The sequence below is a fragment of the Geospiza fortis genome, unplaced genomic scaffold, assembly GCF_000277835.1.
Source record: "Geospiza fortis unplaced genomic scaffold, GeoFor_1.0 scaffold140, whole genome shotgun sequence".
NCBI classification, from domain to species: domain Eukaryota; kingdom Metazoa; phylum Chordata; class Aves; order Passeriformes; family Thraupidae; genus Geospiza; species Geospiza fortis.
This window is the reverse complement of record NW_005054459.1, coordinates 977,388-993,447: the sequence shown is the minus strand read 5'-3', so window position 1 is coordinate 993,447 and position 16,060 is coordinate 977,388. Positions and strand designations below refer to the sequence as shown.

The 16,060-nt window shown below is 52.1% G+C and overlaps 1 protein-coding gene across 1 annotated transcript in view; it reads right to left on the bottom strand.

Annotated features, from left to right (window-relative positions):
• Positions 1-16,060, bottom strand: part of ETS1 (ETS proto-oncogene 1, transcription factor) — an 84,719-nt gene that overhangs the window by 67,260 nt on the left and 1,399 nt on the right. Inside the window, exons 2-3 of the mRNA XM_005427899.2 lie at positions 10,154-10,236; positions 7,776-7,920 (exon numbers count right to left, since the gene is read on the bottom strand). Of these exons, the coding sequence (XP_005427956.1) occupies positions 7,776-7,920; positions 10,154-10,225 (217 nt within the window). The 5' untranslated portion in view covers positions 10,226-10,236. The remainder of the gene's footprint in view (positions 1-7,775; positions 7,921-10,153; positions 10,237-16,060) is intronic.

Below are 16,060 nucleotides of genomic sequence, written 5' to 3'. Positions count from 1 at the left end.
CCCCTCTCCCACCCCTCACCCCAGCTCCTTCCCAGCTGCAGCCTCCGAGCTGAGACTTCTGGCTTCGATGTGAGGAAGAGAGAGAGAGAAATGCATTTATGAGAGAATTCAGGCTCTTGCTGCAGCAGCCATAAACACGAGGAACATCTGGAGGGAGAGAGGTGCTCCAAGCTGCCAGCAGCTGAAAGGATCAGGCTGTTTGCAGGGTCCTGGATTCCCTGCTCCCCACAGCCCCTCTGCCTGCCCTGCTCTGCTCTCCTGGCATCCCATTGTCCATCCAGGGAGAAAACACAATCAGATAATCCTAAAGGCTGGAGAAACCCTCTAAGATCATCCAGTCCAACCATTCCCCCAGCACTGCCAGGCCCACCACTAAACTGTGGTGGACATGTGGTGTCCCCCAGTGCCGCATTTACACATGTTTTGAACATTTCAAGGGACAGGAATTCCACCACTTCTCTGGGAAAGCTGTTCCAAATATCTCTCCTCACTTCTGCTGCCCTCCCTGCTCCTCACCAGCCCAGCAAAGCCCCCCTAAGTGCTGCCACCAGGGCTGGCCACGGGCAACCAAACCCTCTGGAGAGGGTGCTCTGCTGCCCAGTGTTCCCACAGGTCACAGTTCTGAGGAATTTTCTTGGGAAAGCTCAAACACCACACCCCCATCCCCCAGTTGTGCATTGTGTGCCCTGTCTGAAGTGTTTGGTGGCGCAGGATGGTTTCCTCCTCTGGAAAATCCAGCAGGTACATCCAGCTCACTCCATCCCTACAGAGGGGTTGGTCCTGCTCCAAGGGCACCCCAAAAGGAGACTCTTCTGCAGGCAGCCTCACAGCATCACAGAAACCCTGGCCCTGCTGTGGCTCAGATCCCTTCCTCCTGGACATCCCATTGTCCCTTCCCCAAGGCACACTGGAGCCCTCAGTGCTGCTGCTCATTTTTGCAGCTCCCAAACTTGAGTTCTGCTTCTTGCCGAGGTCCCATCCCCTGTTATACCCGTGAATCCCAACGAATCTCCAGGCTTCTCCCAAAACCAACATTCCAGCTTTGCCCCAGCCTCATCCCAGGGCCGAGCATGATCCTTCATCCTCAGCTGACTCTGCAGCTCAAGTGGGAAAAGAGCTCTGAGCTCATTCTCTGCTGATGACCAAGGCACAGGGAGCTCCCTGGGGCTGTGTCTTGGACAGGCAGCACAGGGAATTTTCCAGAGTCAGGCAGGAAACAAATGGAAAACTGAAAGCCTAGATTTTTGTCATTCTGTCGCCTCAGTGCAAATAATCCTCTCCAAGTGATGAGCTGCAGCAGGTCCCAGCATCACTGAGTGTCATGGTGTTAAAAATAGGTTAGAAACTGTTGTAAAATAGTTGATAGATGGTTAAGCATGTACTGTTAGTTTGGTTGTTATATTGCAAAAGGGGTTAAAGGGTAGTTGTAAGAAATCAGGTACTCAAGGTACCATAACACACCTCAGTAAAGTGCACCATGAGCCAGCCTGGACAGAACTGTAATGGCCAATCAAACACCTTAAACCTTCATGCAAATGAAGGATCCAAACAGAAACCAATCCAGGGGGACAAAAAACAGGATAAAAAGGGGCATCTGACCCAGGGAAGCTGTGCTGCTCCCCTGGAACATCGGGGCCATCACTGCTGAGCGGCCCCAGCACCAGCGCTGCAGCATCCTCGGTGGGAACGCTCCTGCTCGGCCGGGCCCCTGCTTTAGGCCTTTCTTTTTCTTGTAATAAATGCTGAAATCACTTTAGTACTGGGAGTCTGGTCCTGTTTTCAACAATGGGAACCCCTGGGTGTGTTTTCCCCACCTGGGAAACAACAGGATCCACAGGAGCCAGCAACTCCAGCTCCCACTGACCTGAGAGCAGAGCAGGGGCTGCTCGTGCTTCCCTGCAGATTCACACACAGCACAGGCATCCCACAGGCATCCACAGCCCTGCAATTCATGCCCAAGGCATGGAGGGATCTTCTCTCTCCACCAACAGATCAGAAAGTGCCCTTAACAGAGGAAATGATATGTGTCCTTCAGCAGCTCAGAGTGTCACAGAATCACAGAATCACAGAATAATGAGGTTGGAAGAGACCTCTAAGATCAAGGTCCAACCTATGAAGTCCAAGCTATCAAGTCCCCCAGCACAGCAGCTGGGACTGGCCCTCAGCTGGAGCGATGGAATACCCAAAGATCCACAAAGAAAAAGTGAAAATCCCCCATTCCAGCCAGGCCCTAAACAGCCCCAGAGCCAGAGAGGCTGTGTCACCTCAGTGGCCAGAGGTGACACAGAGACCTGAGCCTCATCAGCCCCTGGGCCTGGGAGAGCTGAGGGTCAGGGAATGCTGCAGCAGGTTGGGAAGGGCAGGAGTTTGTGCAGGGCTTTCTTTGAGCCATAGAATGATTTCCCATCCAGTGCATCCCTCCCCATGGGGCTCACCCTGATTTCCCCCTATCCTGCTGCCCTTCACCTTCCTGCACATCCTCCTTTGCCTGTTCTGGTTTGCTAAAGAGGGTGAGGAGAGCCTGGCTGGCCTGGGGGTGATCCTGGCTGGCCCAGGGGTGATCCTGGTCAGCCCAGGGGTGATCCTGGCTGGCTCAGAGATGATCTGGCCGAGGGGAGGGCTGGCTGTCCTGCAGGCAGGAGCAGCAGCTGTGCATGCCCTGTGAGAAGGCTCCCATTCATCTCAGCGAGAGCGTGCGGGGGAGGCAGCGCAGCACAGGGGAGGGGGAAGTGTTGGAGGAGGCTGAGAAAAGGAAGGAGGCCGCAGTTAAAAAGTCCTGCAGGCAGGAGCAGCAGCTGTGCATGCCCTGTGAGAAGGCTCCCATTCATCTCAGCGAGAGCGTGCGGGGGAGGCAGCGCAGCACAGGGGAGGGGGAAGTGTTGGAGGAGGCTGAGAAAAGGAAGGAGGCCGCAGTTAAAAATAGGATAAAAGGACATGAAAAAAAAAAGCAGATTTAGAAAAAAAAGCTTTGCTCAGAAAATGCTCTGCAGCTGGAGAAGCCATTGGGCTGAGCCTGGTCAGCTTTACCTTCCCCCCTTCTCCTCCTCCTCCTCCCCAAGCCCCCTTCCTCCGAGCGTGGGCCTGGAAGCTGGCCCAGAAAGCGCTCACAGAAAACGTTTTCCTGCGGGTTCTCCACCGGGAGAAGGGCAGGCAAATGAGGGGACATGTGGGGAAAAGCAGGGACGCTTGGCCACGGATGTGGGTGGCCCCGTGGGACCCCGGCCCGCGGCCCTGGCTGGGCTGGGAGCTGGGCTGGGAGGAGGATCACAGGGTCCACACCACTGCTTGGGCCTGGAGCACACCGAGGTGTTTCTGCAGCTGCAGGGCCTTGGCTCTCCTGGCCAAACCAGCTCCACACCAGGGCAGCCCAGGCTGTGAGGACTTGATGCCCATGAAGCACCAGCTCTGCTTTTTGCTCTCCAGAATATCCCTGGGATGGTACAAGGGCAGCCTGGACACGGCTTAGAGCAGCCTGCTCTGGTGGAAGGTGGTCCTGCCAGTGGCAGGGCATTGGGATGAGATGATCCTGAAGGATCCTTCTAACCCAAGCCATCCCAGGATTGTGTGATCCATTTCTCAGTGAAGCCAGGAGCACTCCCCCAAATGCTCCAGGAGTATCCAAAAGGCTGAGAATGCCTTCAGTCCAAGGATGCTAATTCAGCACAACAGCTGTAGAAAGCTCTTCCGCTGGAGTCGGAGTGGTTCCATCCCTCACTTGCCATTAACAACAGTTTTATCTCCCCTATCAGTAAGGAAAACAAACCCACTCTGGGTGCAAGGGGCTGTTAAAGTGGCCTTGGCTCCTAAAGGCAGCAGAGCCAGGCCTGAGTACATGCTCAAATTATTATGGAATCACAGAATCCCAGAGTGGTTTGGGCAGGAAGGGACCTTAAAGATCATCTCATTCCAACCCTTGCACCACGGGCAGGATGCCACCCCCTAGATCAGGTTGTTCAGAGCCCCACAACACTTTGATAATTCCACTAGCAAATATTTTCTTCCGCTCCATTTTACACCTAAACTTGTACAACCCAAAAAATATCTTCCCCAGGGAGGATTATTAGGATCCTATTCCCTTATGAGTTCACCATAAGGTGCTAAGTGGGGCTTTCAGCATCCTTTCAGCATTGCCTTGGGCAGGCACAGGGCAGCTGGGTGGCAGATGGAGCAGTCAAGGTGCCTTTACAGACCTGATGCCAAGGAGCAGAGCTACATGCCCTTGTGTAGCTCATCTCTCTCCTCCTGGCAGGCTGCCTTCAGCTACTGGAGAGCTGCTCTAACAATTTGCCCAGAGTCTGCTCTTCTCCAGGCTGAGAGAACGCCTGCAGGACTCTGGCTTGATGACAGACTCCATGTGCTACACTGGGGGCTCAGACCGTTCTTCTTCTTGGTATTGTTGGAGGATGCTCAGCCACTGTTGATTGTTCTTCATTGTGGTACAGGTAAGAAATAGTTGATTGTTTTGATAAAGACACACTTGAAACAGATTGTTTTAATAAAGACACACTTGAAACCATAAGAGCTAAATTTTAAAGCAAAATTATTTGAGAAAAATTCCTAAACCTGTGGCCAGTTACTAGCAGAGCAGCCAGCAGCTCCCCTCTGGATGGCCTTGTTCTGTCACCTCTGGGCTGGGCCTTTCCCTCCTGTCGTCATCCCTGGGCACTGACATTCCCAACATGTGCACCACGCATTGTGGTACAAGCTGACAAATTAAACTGACTCCAGTCCATTTTCAAATGTTGGCCTTTCAAGACAAAAACTCCACCCCTTCTTGCTTTATCTATGAGCTAAATCCACATCAAGCTTTCCTTTATCCATATCACAGAATAATCTTATCAGCTTCAAGCACAGTGTAAATAAACTTGCTCAAGCTTCAAAGGCAAAGTATCTTCCCTAAACGCAAGCAGCCCTCAAACTCTTAGAAATGTTGTGGGTTTCTATTGCAGGAGGATATATTCACACTTGCATTTTCCTTGTTGACTTGTTTCTTTCACCAACATCAAGACCATGAAAACCAAAATAGCCTCTGGTGCAGCAGAAGAATAGATGACAAATGGTTTTCATGTGCAGCTGAGACACAAAGGAGAAATGAAAGGCTGTTCCTGGCCCCACATACAAATAAGAGTTTCCTCTCATTTAAAATTAGAAACTACTCTAGACTGAAGACCCAGCAACATGAAAAAACAAATCAGAGAAAGAGCACCTTGCATTGCAACAGGAAGAACTGAAAAGTAATTTTTAGGTATTGCAAGATACCCAGGAGCCTGTCCTGCTCATCCCAACCCTCTAAAAGCTGTGGATCAAAACCTGTGGAAGATAGCAACAGCTTGGATTTCTTTCCCTGGCTTCACTTATATTTGAGGCAGGCTCCAGCCTCTGCAATAAGAAAGTTCACAGAGCCATGGTGGAGTAAGGAAGATCTGGGCTGCAGATATGTTGGTCCCTGGAGAGAGCACTTTCACAGAAAACGGGAGATGGTTGGGAAAAAAAAACCCAAAAAAACTTTCCAGGCACAGACTTGCAAAATGTTTGAGCAAATCCAAATGCTGCCAGGGCAGATTTCATCAGAGCAGAGCTGACATCATGCTGAGAGAGGTCACTCACAGGAGTTGAGCAAATAGCTGGAATAAGGATGCCTGGGAATAGCAGAGGGGCTTTGCTCCAGCCACGGGCACAGCTCTCTGTGTCCATCTCCTGCTCACATCCAAGTGCTCACCAAAGGAGAAAGCAAAAAGAACCAAAGGCCTGAACCTTGCCAAGGAGAGATTTCAAACTGTACATTTGACCCTGCTGAGTCCTCAGCTGCAAAAAGTCTCTGAACATCAGGGCTTGCCCTCCCCAGGGGCCAGTGAGCACCACCAAGGAGCAGGAACGCTCACAGGAGAGCAGCACACACCCAGGGGAGCTTACACAGGGTTTAAGTGCTTCAGGACAGGCTTCTGTGGGACTGAGGGGAAGCATAAACTTCATCTTGGCCCTTGGAAAGGTCACATTGTACAACTTGAGCTCTTTCTCTTGGTTCTGTGGCTGGGCTGTGCTGGGGGTACCTGAGCCCCAGGCTGCTCCCTCCTCACCCAGCCCAGGCCAGAGAACATCTGCCCTGCCAGCTGCTCCTCCAGGAGTCCTGGAATCCCAGCCTGGGCTGGCTTGCATGGGACCTTAAAGCTCATCTCATTCCACACCACAAGAAGCAGCCCAAAGTGCAAGCTCAGCATGAAAATTCATCTGGTGGGGCAAGAATCAGATCCTGGTGCTTTTCTAACAGCTTCCAAACTACAGAGTGTAGGAGGAGACATCAGCTAGGCCCAGGCAGGGAAGGCATGAACCCATTGCCTAGGCCCAGGCAGGAAGTTGCTTTAGCTGATGGCCCAGCGCGGCCTCTCCTCTCCAGTCTGGTAACCACCAACCTCCCAGGAAATCAAAAACTCCCAGAACTGGGTTGGAAGAGACCTTAAAGCCCATCCAGTTTCATGGGCAGTGACACCTTCCACTATCCCAGGTTGCTCCAAGTGTCCCAACCTTGGACACCTTGGGGTTGGGGCAGCCCCAGCTGCTCTGAGCACCCTGTGCCAGTGCAAAGCATTGAGTTACAAGAGACTCAAAATTACCAGCAGAGTGGAGTGGGAATTTGGGAATCCCTGTTTCCTTGCAAGCCTCCATGGATGCCACTTTGCAAAGCCACTAAGCAGGAGCCACGACACCAGTCCTGCAAATGCCAGGAGAATTGCAGAGGGTGCAGCCAGGCAGGTGCACCCTGCCCACGGGATCCTCCCAGAGAGCCCAGGAGCAGCAAGCAGGGCTCCTGCCCCACATGCAAGGGCAGTGCACACAGAACTCCAACATTCCAAAAACCACCAAAATCACCAGCTGAAAGGGGAGAGGAGCATTCCCACACCATGGCATGGAAGAGGGAAGCTCCCACCCTTCAGCATCACTTCAATAGGTGGACAATAAATACAAAACCCCCATATTTAAGGTTTTTTTCTGCCTTCTGGACCAATCGTCACTAAGGGAGCCCCTTGACACCATCAAGGCAAGTACCAACCTGGTGGTGCTGTGCTTGGGGGTGGCACTAAGGGCAAAAACCCCAATAAATGAGGGCAGGACTGGGGCAGAAAGCAAATCTGGAACGACACTTGGGGGGGACACAACAACAGAGCCTGGCAGTGATTCAGGCTCCTTTTTCCAGCTGAGGCTGCTCCGAGCCCCCCAGCACAGGGAAGGTGCCACCCCTGTGTCCTACCCGTGCCACCACAAATGTCCTACTCGTGCCACCACCATATCCTAGCTGTGCCACCACAAATGTCCTACCCGTGCCACCACAAATGTCCTACTCGTGCCACCACCATATCCTAGCTGTGCCACCACAAATGTCCTACCCGTGCCACCACAAATGTCCTACCAGTGCCACCACCATGTCCTAGCTGTGCCACCACAAATGTCCTACCTGTGCCACTCCCGTGTCCTACTCATGTCACCCTGTGTCCCACCCATGCCATCACTGTGTCCTACCTGTGCCACCACAAATGTCCTACCTGTGCCACTCCCGTGTCCTACTCATGTCACCCTGTGTCCCACCCATGCCACCACCGTGTCCTACTCATGCCACCCCCATGTCCTACTCGTGCCACTCTGTGTCCTACTTGTGCCACCACAAATGTCCTACTTGTGCCACCCCATGTCCTACCCATGCCACCACAAATGTCCTACCATGGCACCCCATGTCCTAGCCGCGTCCCACCTGTGTCCCACCCATGTCCCCCATGTCCTACCCGTGCCGTAGTGCTCCAGCCCGGTGGGCACCTCCTGCGTGGCGGGCTCGTCCCAGAGCGGGCAGCAGGGCCGGGGCTGGCAGCAGGAGGCCTGGAAGGCACAGGTCACCCAGGGATCCTCGCAGGGAACGGGCACTCCCTGTTTCTGGAAGGAGCACATGGAACTGTCAGGGGAGGGGGACCCCAAAATGTGCGGGGGGCAATGGGGCTGCCCCAGAATCAGGCAGAGAGTCCTGCTCTGGCAGATCCCAGCCCAGCTGGCTCAGGGGTGTTGGGACAAAAAGGGCCCTTTTTACACCAAGATGAGGAGAGAAGTGAAGGTCAGAGTGAGGCTGAGCTTGGCAGGATTGCAGCCTGGGGTCTCCCATGGGGACACCCTCTGTGGCAGGGCTTTGTTCCACTCCCCACAACTGGGAAGGCCATTTTTAGGCAGCAGGAGGCCCCAAAACACCCCCCAAAACGTGGGGGGTCACCAGGGGATGCAGAACCACAGCCCTGCCCAGGCACTGAAGGAGAGCCTGGTCCCAGCTCTCATATTTATGTTCCTATTTATAGGGATATTATTTGGGATTATTTTCTTTATATTTGGGTTGTTTATGTTGGTTTTATTGGTGTGTCCACAGAGATGTTTATACATGTGGAATGCATACATGGGTATATGAGTTATACACCTCATATGAAATGTACAGATGCACCTATAATTTATATAACATAATGTATCATTACCCAAACATTACATAATAAACATATTATTATGTGTTAACACACAATACATTATAGATGTACTGATTATATGGGTGATATAAGAATTTATACACCCACACCTATGTAATCCTAGCTTATAACTCTATATAAATTGCACATTTATTTTTATTGTATATGAAGCTAAATTTATACTTTATAAAGAAAATACATTTACTATACATAGATATAGAGGTATTTAGAAACATAGATTTGTTTAGATTGGGAACAAAGCTTTAATAAAAGATCCCAGGATATAATTTTCATTTTATTTTGTACACACCTATTTTATAAATATATATTTATGTACATATAGTGTGTATATATATGTACACACCATATTTATTATGTGCATCTGTGTGTATATTTTTTATATATATATATATATTTACCATGGACACACACACATATACATATCTACCACACAATAAATACATTGCATGTAAATGTTTGTCTCCCTAGAAGAGGACAATACGATGCACATACCTATAAATAAATGCAGGATGTTTGAATTTTTTATCATTGTTACCATTTCCCTGTGGGGGAATAGATTTCCTTGATGGCAAATCAATATTTAAAAGCCAAATGCTTGCTCGGAACCATTTAAAGGAAAGCTGTGAAGCTGCTTTGGGAATATTCCATGGCTCAGGATGGGCTTTTTTTTCCCAGTTTGGGGAAGATGTTGGGTTTTAGCACCAGTTCTGTGCAGCCTGAGGTGTCAGCCCAGAGCTTATCTGACCTCTAAGGCTCAGCAGTTCTTTGGACAAATGGTTAGAAATGCCATTTCTCTAAGTAGAGATCTGATTTCTCTGGATATATTTCTCTGACTTATTGAAATATAGATCAGATTTCCCTAAATATGGATCTGATTTTCCTAAAAAAGGCTCAAATCCCTGTTCAACCTGTCCCAGGATGACACTCCAACCTTTATTACACACAACCCCCCATCAGCTGCAAACAGACCAGAGCTGGCTCAGGACAGGGAGCACCAGAGTGGTCCCAAAACTCCAGAAAACCACAGGAGCCTTTCCCAGTCACTGCCCTGCTCTGTGCTGGTCCCCCTGGTCCCAGGTGAAGGGCAGCAGGGGGAGCAGGCAGCGGGACAAAGCTTCCCCTGACACTCCTCCCAACACCAGCACAGGAAATCTCACCCAGGACCCCATTTCCAGGGGAGGTTTGCTGGCTCCAGAGGGTCGGAGAAGCTCTGGGTAAACACTTGGAGTTCAGGACTGCCCTGAACTACCTCAAACCTTGGATCCTCAGGAGATGGCACTGAGCTGGGTCAGGGCTGGAGAAATCCCAGCAACCTGAGAGAAAACTGCTGGGGTAGGAAACCAGCCCCAGTTCCTGACTTTTATAGAGGCATGGAAAGGTTTGGGTTGGAAGGGACCTGAAAGACTGTCTCACTCCACCGCCTGCCATGGGCAGGGACACCTTCCACCATCCCAGGGTGTTCCAAGCCCCAATGTCCAGCCTGGCCTTGGACACTTTCAGGGATCCAGGGGCAGCCAAAGCTTCACTGGGCACCCTGTGCCAGGACCTGCCCACCCTCACAAGGGCGAATTTCTTACTAAAATCTCATCTGTGCCCACCCTCATTCAATGCAAGGCCACTCCCCTGCCCTGTGTGTTCCTTACCATCATTCCAGGCCGAGCCAAAGCATAAGGAGCTGCATTGCTGATGGCTGTGTCCATATAATAACTCATCATCTTGGAGGAGCCTGCAGGAATGGAGAGGGCCATTAGAGTCCATGCCATACAAACTGACAGCCCCAGCTAAATCCATGCTTTCCACAGCTGTATAAAGCTTGGAGCACTGTCACCTTAATGAGTTTAGGCTGGAAAAGTTAAGAGGAAAAATACCTGAAATAATAGGAAATATTGTGATTAGAGGGGTCGTGTCAACAATGCAGCACCCAGATGCAGGAGTGGAACCAGGGGAGAGCCTGACAATGGGGAATGAATTAATGAATGATCACCTGCAAGCTGAGGGAGCTGCTCTGAGGGAAGAAGATGAGATCATATTTCCTTTGCTGGAGAATTGGTGGGAAATTGTTGCCAATTTTTTTCTTTTGAGAGAGAAAAAAAAAAAAGGCAGTTTGTTGAGATCAACACCTTTCCTGTGAAAGCTTTGTCAGGCCCTGTCTGCCTCACAAAGAACTTTGCAGCTTTCAGGACACATCCTCTGGTTTTGCTTAGGTTTCCCTGGCTGAATCTCTGCCTGGCATGCCTCACTCAGGATTCACTCTCCTGAGCAAGTCCTCCTGCCAGAGCTGCTCATTAGCTGGATTTTTAATCATCACTGAAGCCATTTGTGTGGCTGAGGCAGAGGAGCTGCAGTGTGGCTCTGTTAGCAGAGCCGTGGTGTTTCTCTCTCTCTCCTTGCAATGCCAATGGGAACACAGGGCCAAGGCAAGGTCTGTGTTTTGGGGATGTGACTCCAAGGTGCTGGGAGGACGGAGAGAAGGGGAATAGCCTGGGCTGGGCAGGGCTGGCTCGGGTAGGAGCTGTGGGAATGGCTGTTCCCAGCCTGGTGGTGCAGAGGAGCTGCTCTAAGCTCCCTGAGAGCACAGCCCTGGCTCCTGGGGAGCCCCTCTGCACTCCTGCAGAGCCCTGGGCTGTGGCCACTGCAGCTGCAAACACCTGGCTGAGTTATCTTACAACAAAATCCCAGAACCATCCAGTCCAACCCTTAACCTGGCACTGCCAGATTATCCCAAGTGCCACTTTACACGTTTGGAGCGCCTCCAGGGAAGGGGACTGCACCATGCCCTGGGCAGCTGTGCCAGTGCTTGGCAAACCTTTGAGTGAAGAAATGTTCCTGATATCCAACCTAAACCTCCCCTGGTGCTATCTGAGGCTGTTTCCTTTACTCCTGTCACTTGTTTCCTGGGAGAACAGGGAACTCCCCATGTATGCCCCCTCCTTACAAGGAGTTGTGCAGAGCCAGAATTCACAGAATCCATCACTGGGTTGGAAGGGACGTTCAAGATCATTGAGTCCAACCCAGCCCAAACACCTCAGCTAAACCCTGGCCCCAATGTCACATCCAGGTTTGTTTTAAAGAGGGCCCCCCAAGCCTCCTTTTCCTCAGGCTGAGCCCCTTTCCCAGCTCCCTCATCAGACTTGTGCCCCACATGTTTTGAGCTCAGCTCTTCTCAGCAGAACCAGCTCACCCACATCACCACTTGCCTCCACTTCTACCCTGGACCCTTGAACATCTCCTGGAGGCCCTGGGACTCTCTCCCAGCCTTCCCTCTGGTCCTTGCCCGAAGGCTTTGCTGCTGCCAGAGCTCTCTGCAGTTCTCCACCCCCGGGGCAGGGCAGAGCTGCTTTGGCTCTCACTCAGCACCTCAGCAAACAGGGACCCCCAGAGCATCTCCCCCGTGCCCTGTGAGTAATGGCCCAACACAAAACACCTGCATGTGCACAGTATTAAATTATCATCATCATTTCCTGCTGGTTATTACTAACTCTGCCTCGAACACCAACAGAATTTTTTTTCAAACTTCTCTTTTTTAATTCACAAGACTGAAAACTACCCCTACGTGGTGGAAGAGCAACCAACCTGTTTCTCTTTGTGCTGTACCCAAAACCACACCGAGTGCGAGTTAGTGTAGCTGAGAAGCCTTAACTAATCTCAGCATCTGTGCACGCCCTGCCAGCCCGCCCTAACGAGGCGTTAAAACGTCTTGGCTTCAATCTCCCTGCAGCTGGGGCAGCTGCAGCTGGGCCAGACAAAGTGTGTGCAGCCCTTTGCTGCAGCCTGGCTGAGCACAGAGTTTGGGGTTCCAAGGGACCTTAAAGCTCACCCCGTGCCGCGGGCAGGGACAAATTTAGGCTGGAAAAGTTCTCTCTTCCACGAGACCAGGGTGCTTTAAGCCCTGTCCCACCTGGCCTTGAGCACTTGCAGGATGGATCATCCCTGGTGCGAAGGGCATCCCCTAACGCAGGGCAAGGTGCTCCATCCCAGCCCATCACACACCTGACCCCAACCTTCAGCACAGGGAAACCATCTCAGGTAAACACGGGCTGGCCTTGCCCTAAAGCAAAGGTTGATGCTGCCAAACAAAGCAGGACAGACAGGGTGGAACAGCCAGAGAGAGCTGGGGCTGTTCAGCTGCCACAGTGACACCCACGTGTGCGAGGCTGAGGGCTCTCAGCCCCAGAAGCAGTCACAGAGCAGTCCCAGAGCAGTCCAACCCCTGCTCTCTGCTCTGCAGCTCGTGCAGCAGCAGCTGGGCTTGCTTTGGGGTTTTCTCCCCTTTGGAGGAGGCAGCTCACTCACAGCAGCTCTCGAGAGTGCTTCACGCCTCGCTGGCTCTCCTTTGCATCTTTCTCAGGCTGAACCTTCCAGCAAGGCACCGCACGCTGCTACTCGAGGCCGTGGGTGTGCGCTGAGCTCAGCAGCACCAAACCCATCCTGACACCCAGGACAGGCTTCATGCAGCAAGGAACAGCAATAGGATTCAAGCAGAGCTGCAAAGCAGCCCCAGCGGCTCCCTCACAGCTGCAAGAGGTGAATTAGCATCTCTAGACAGCAGCTCCAAGACATTTAGAGCCAGTTTGCTTTCTGGTTTCTCTTCCCCTCCAAACTGAGCTGTTAAAAAGCGCAAGAGAGGGGCAGGAGCACAACACAAAACTCAGCAACAATTTGCATCCTCATCTCTGCGGGTTCAAGTGAAGTCCTGGTTAGACACAAATTAAACCAGTTCCCCACCCTGATGCAGGTTTTGTGGGTGACAATGGTTAAAGGGCAGAGAAACACAGGCTGGAGGCTGTGAAAAGGACCTAGAATCATGGAATCCCCAAAGAAGGAACCCAGAAAGGACCATTCCAAGCCCCCACTATGGATGGCAGGGATGGCACCCAGTAGGTGACACACCCTGCTGGAAAAGGTGGGTGAGCAGATCCCGGGCACAGAATAATTGTGCTCTGGAAAAGGAGGCAGGGACAGCACAGAGAGAGCTCTGCTGTGCTTTGTCCTGGCTAATTTTAACAGAACTTCCACCACTTCCCAGAGGAAACTACTTCACAGCGCAAAACATCTCTCACTGTCAGCAAGTTTCCCTGATGGCTGAGTGATATTTTGCTTCTCTTCAGCTTCCTCTAATAAGAGCCCAAAGAGTTCCTCTCCTCCCCTGGATGCTGTCAGGAGCTCAGCTGAGCTCTGTTCCAGGCTGGAGCTCTCCAGGCAGGTAATCTGGCTGATACTGAGGAAATCACTGCAGATTTACATCAAGATAATCCAGAGCCACAGCTTGCTGAGAGCTGCTAGTAAATAGAGGGGAATCGGAACCATTTGGTAAAATCCTTAATGATTTAACAGCTTGACTTCAGCCTCATTGTTTGCTCTTTTTATTCCTGTCCTATTGTGAAAACATGTGTAGGAGAAACAGCATTTATTTTGGGACTTGATCAAGTACCAGCCAAAGCTATTACACTCTTGGGTCATTTCTAAACTAAATTAAAATTTTAATTTCATTTCAACATCCATCCCTCCTCTTTTACAAGGTTGAGGGTTTTTTTTAATTTTAAGTCAATTACCGAGCTTGGTTTAAAAAGAGAAAAGCTGATTGTGTTCATGATTAACACACACTCCCTTGCAGAAGTTGGGAAGGAGTTAAAAATTAATATTAGAATAAAGTGAGCTTTGTCTATTGGATAAATGAAGACACTTCACAGTATTTTCATGTTTGTTGTTTGTTGTTCAATTTTATGTTTGCTCAAGGATAGGCAGAGGGAAGTGGAGCGATACCACAGTGATGTCCCAGTGGCAGAGTCTCCGTGGCAGATGTCCCAGTGGCAGAGTCAAGTCCCATCCCTGTTTCCCAGTTTAATGCTCCATCCATGGCTCTGCTGCAAAGTCCTGAGGTCAGCCTGTTCCCCAGTTTCTGAGCAGCCGCACCACACTCAGCTCTGTCCCACATCCCTCAGCTGGGCAGCAGGGAAGGTGTCACTGCAGGGTGGCACACCTGGGACAGCCACCAAACACTGCTCGAGTTCTTTCCTCCATCCCAATAAACCAAGAAAATTCCTTTTCCATGGAGTCTGAGGAGAAGCCAGGAGGATGGGGCAGCATCAGCAGCCCCATCAAAATATTTCTGGCTTCAAGAAGGCGAATCAAGGCTTTAAGAACCTGCAGCAGCCCCTGCCACACCCCGCCCTCCCCGGGCTGCCTGGCTGACCCAGAGCTGCTCAGTGATAATCACTTCATTTTTGCATCGAGCAATAATTTATCATCTTTGAGGGGGTGGGGCAAAGAGCCGCTGGAAATGACATCCTTCCGCCAGGCTTTAACCCTTGGGATGCGGGCACTTTCCAGGACGCCTGCCAGCCCGTTCCCAGGGGAAGGAGGGCTTGTTGATCTGTTGGCATTTTAGAAACCTCCTCCCATTCATCAGCCCCCGGCACCGCCTCGCACAAAAGGAGCATCCCTAAGGACAGCGGCGGACAGGAGGGTGCTTTCCACACTTACAGGCATGGTTTGAACAGACTGGCCGCACTAAATCCCACCTTTCTTATGATTTTATAACTTTAGAGAGTTCGCACCCGGTTTCCTGAGGGGCAAGCGGGCGGGGCAGCAGGAGGTGCTGCGGTGAACAATAGAGCAGCAATGGCCCTTCTGGAGCCGCTGGAAACACCCCGGGAGGGTGAAGGGCCGGGAGAAGGTCAGCCGGGGAAGGTGAGGGGCGAGGCCGAGGGTGAGAGCCCCGGGCCTCTGGCCGGGCGCTGTTTGCCGGGGCTCGGCCTCTGGAGAGGACGGGGCAGGGGCCGCCCGGCAGCGCATCCCTGGCACCCCATCCCTGGCACCCCTTCCCTGGCACCCCATCCCTGGCACCCCATCCCTGGCAGCGCATCCCTGGCACCCCATCCCCGGCTGCTCCGGCGCTCCCGGGGCTCCTCCCTCCCCCGGGGTCGGTCAGATACGAGGGCATCTCTAGAGCCTCCCCGTTTGGCTGGACAGGCTCTGCCCGGGATGGGTGACAGAGGCTGTGGGACAGTGCCAGGGGGGTTAAAGTTTGGCCCACAAAGCCCTGGCTCTCTGTGCTCAGAGTAAACTGCTTTTTCTCTACATTTCTCCTGCTCTCTGCTCATCCATCGATTACTCAGCTGCTAATCAAGCTAAGATAACGCCCCCATCAGCAGCCCCATCAGATGCACAGCGAGCTGACGGCGCGGGTCAGGCAGGAGAGGGTTTAGGTGGGATGCCAGAGCTGCTGCCATTAAACCACCCTGCTCTGCCCCAGCTCACAGCAGCCACTTGGCAACTGCAGGAGGATGTGAAGGGAGGGTTAATTAGGTCAGCTGTTGTTTCACTCATGAATTTGCCTCCGTGAGGCAGTAGACTCACCCAATGCCACAGGCCAGGCCCTCAGCTGGGGCAGAGCACAAGGGGAATGAAGGGGATCAGCGTCCCACTGTTCAGAGAGGGATCCCTGCCATCCCACACCCTGCCCATCTCAGAGAGCCCAGCCTCTCCCTGGCACAGGGCCTTGGGCAGGGCTGGACAGCCCAGCTGGGAGTCCCCCAGGATCCCTGTGT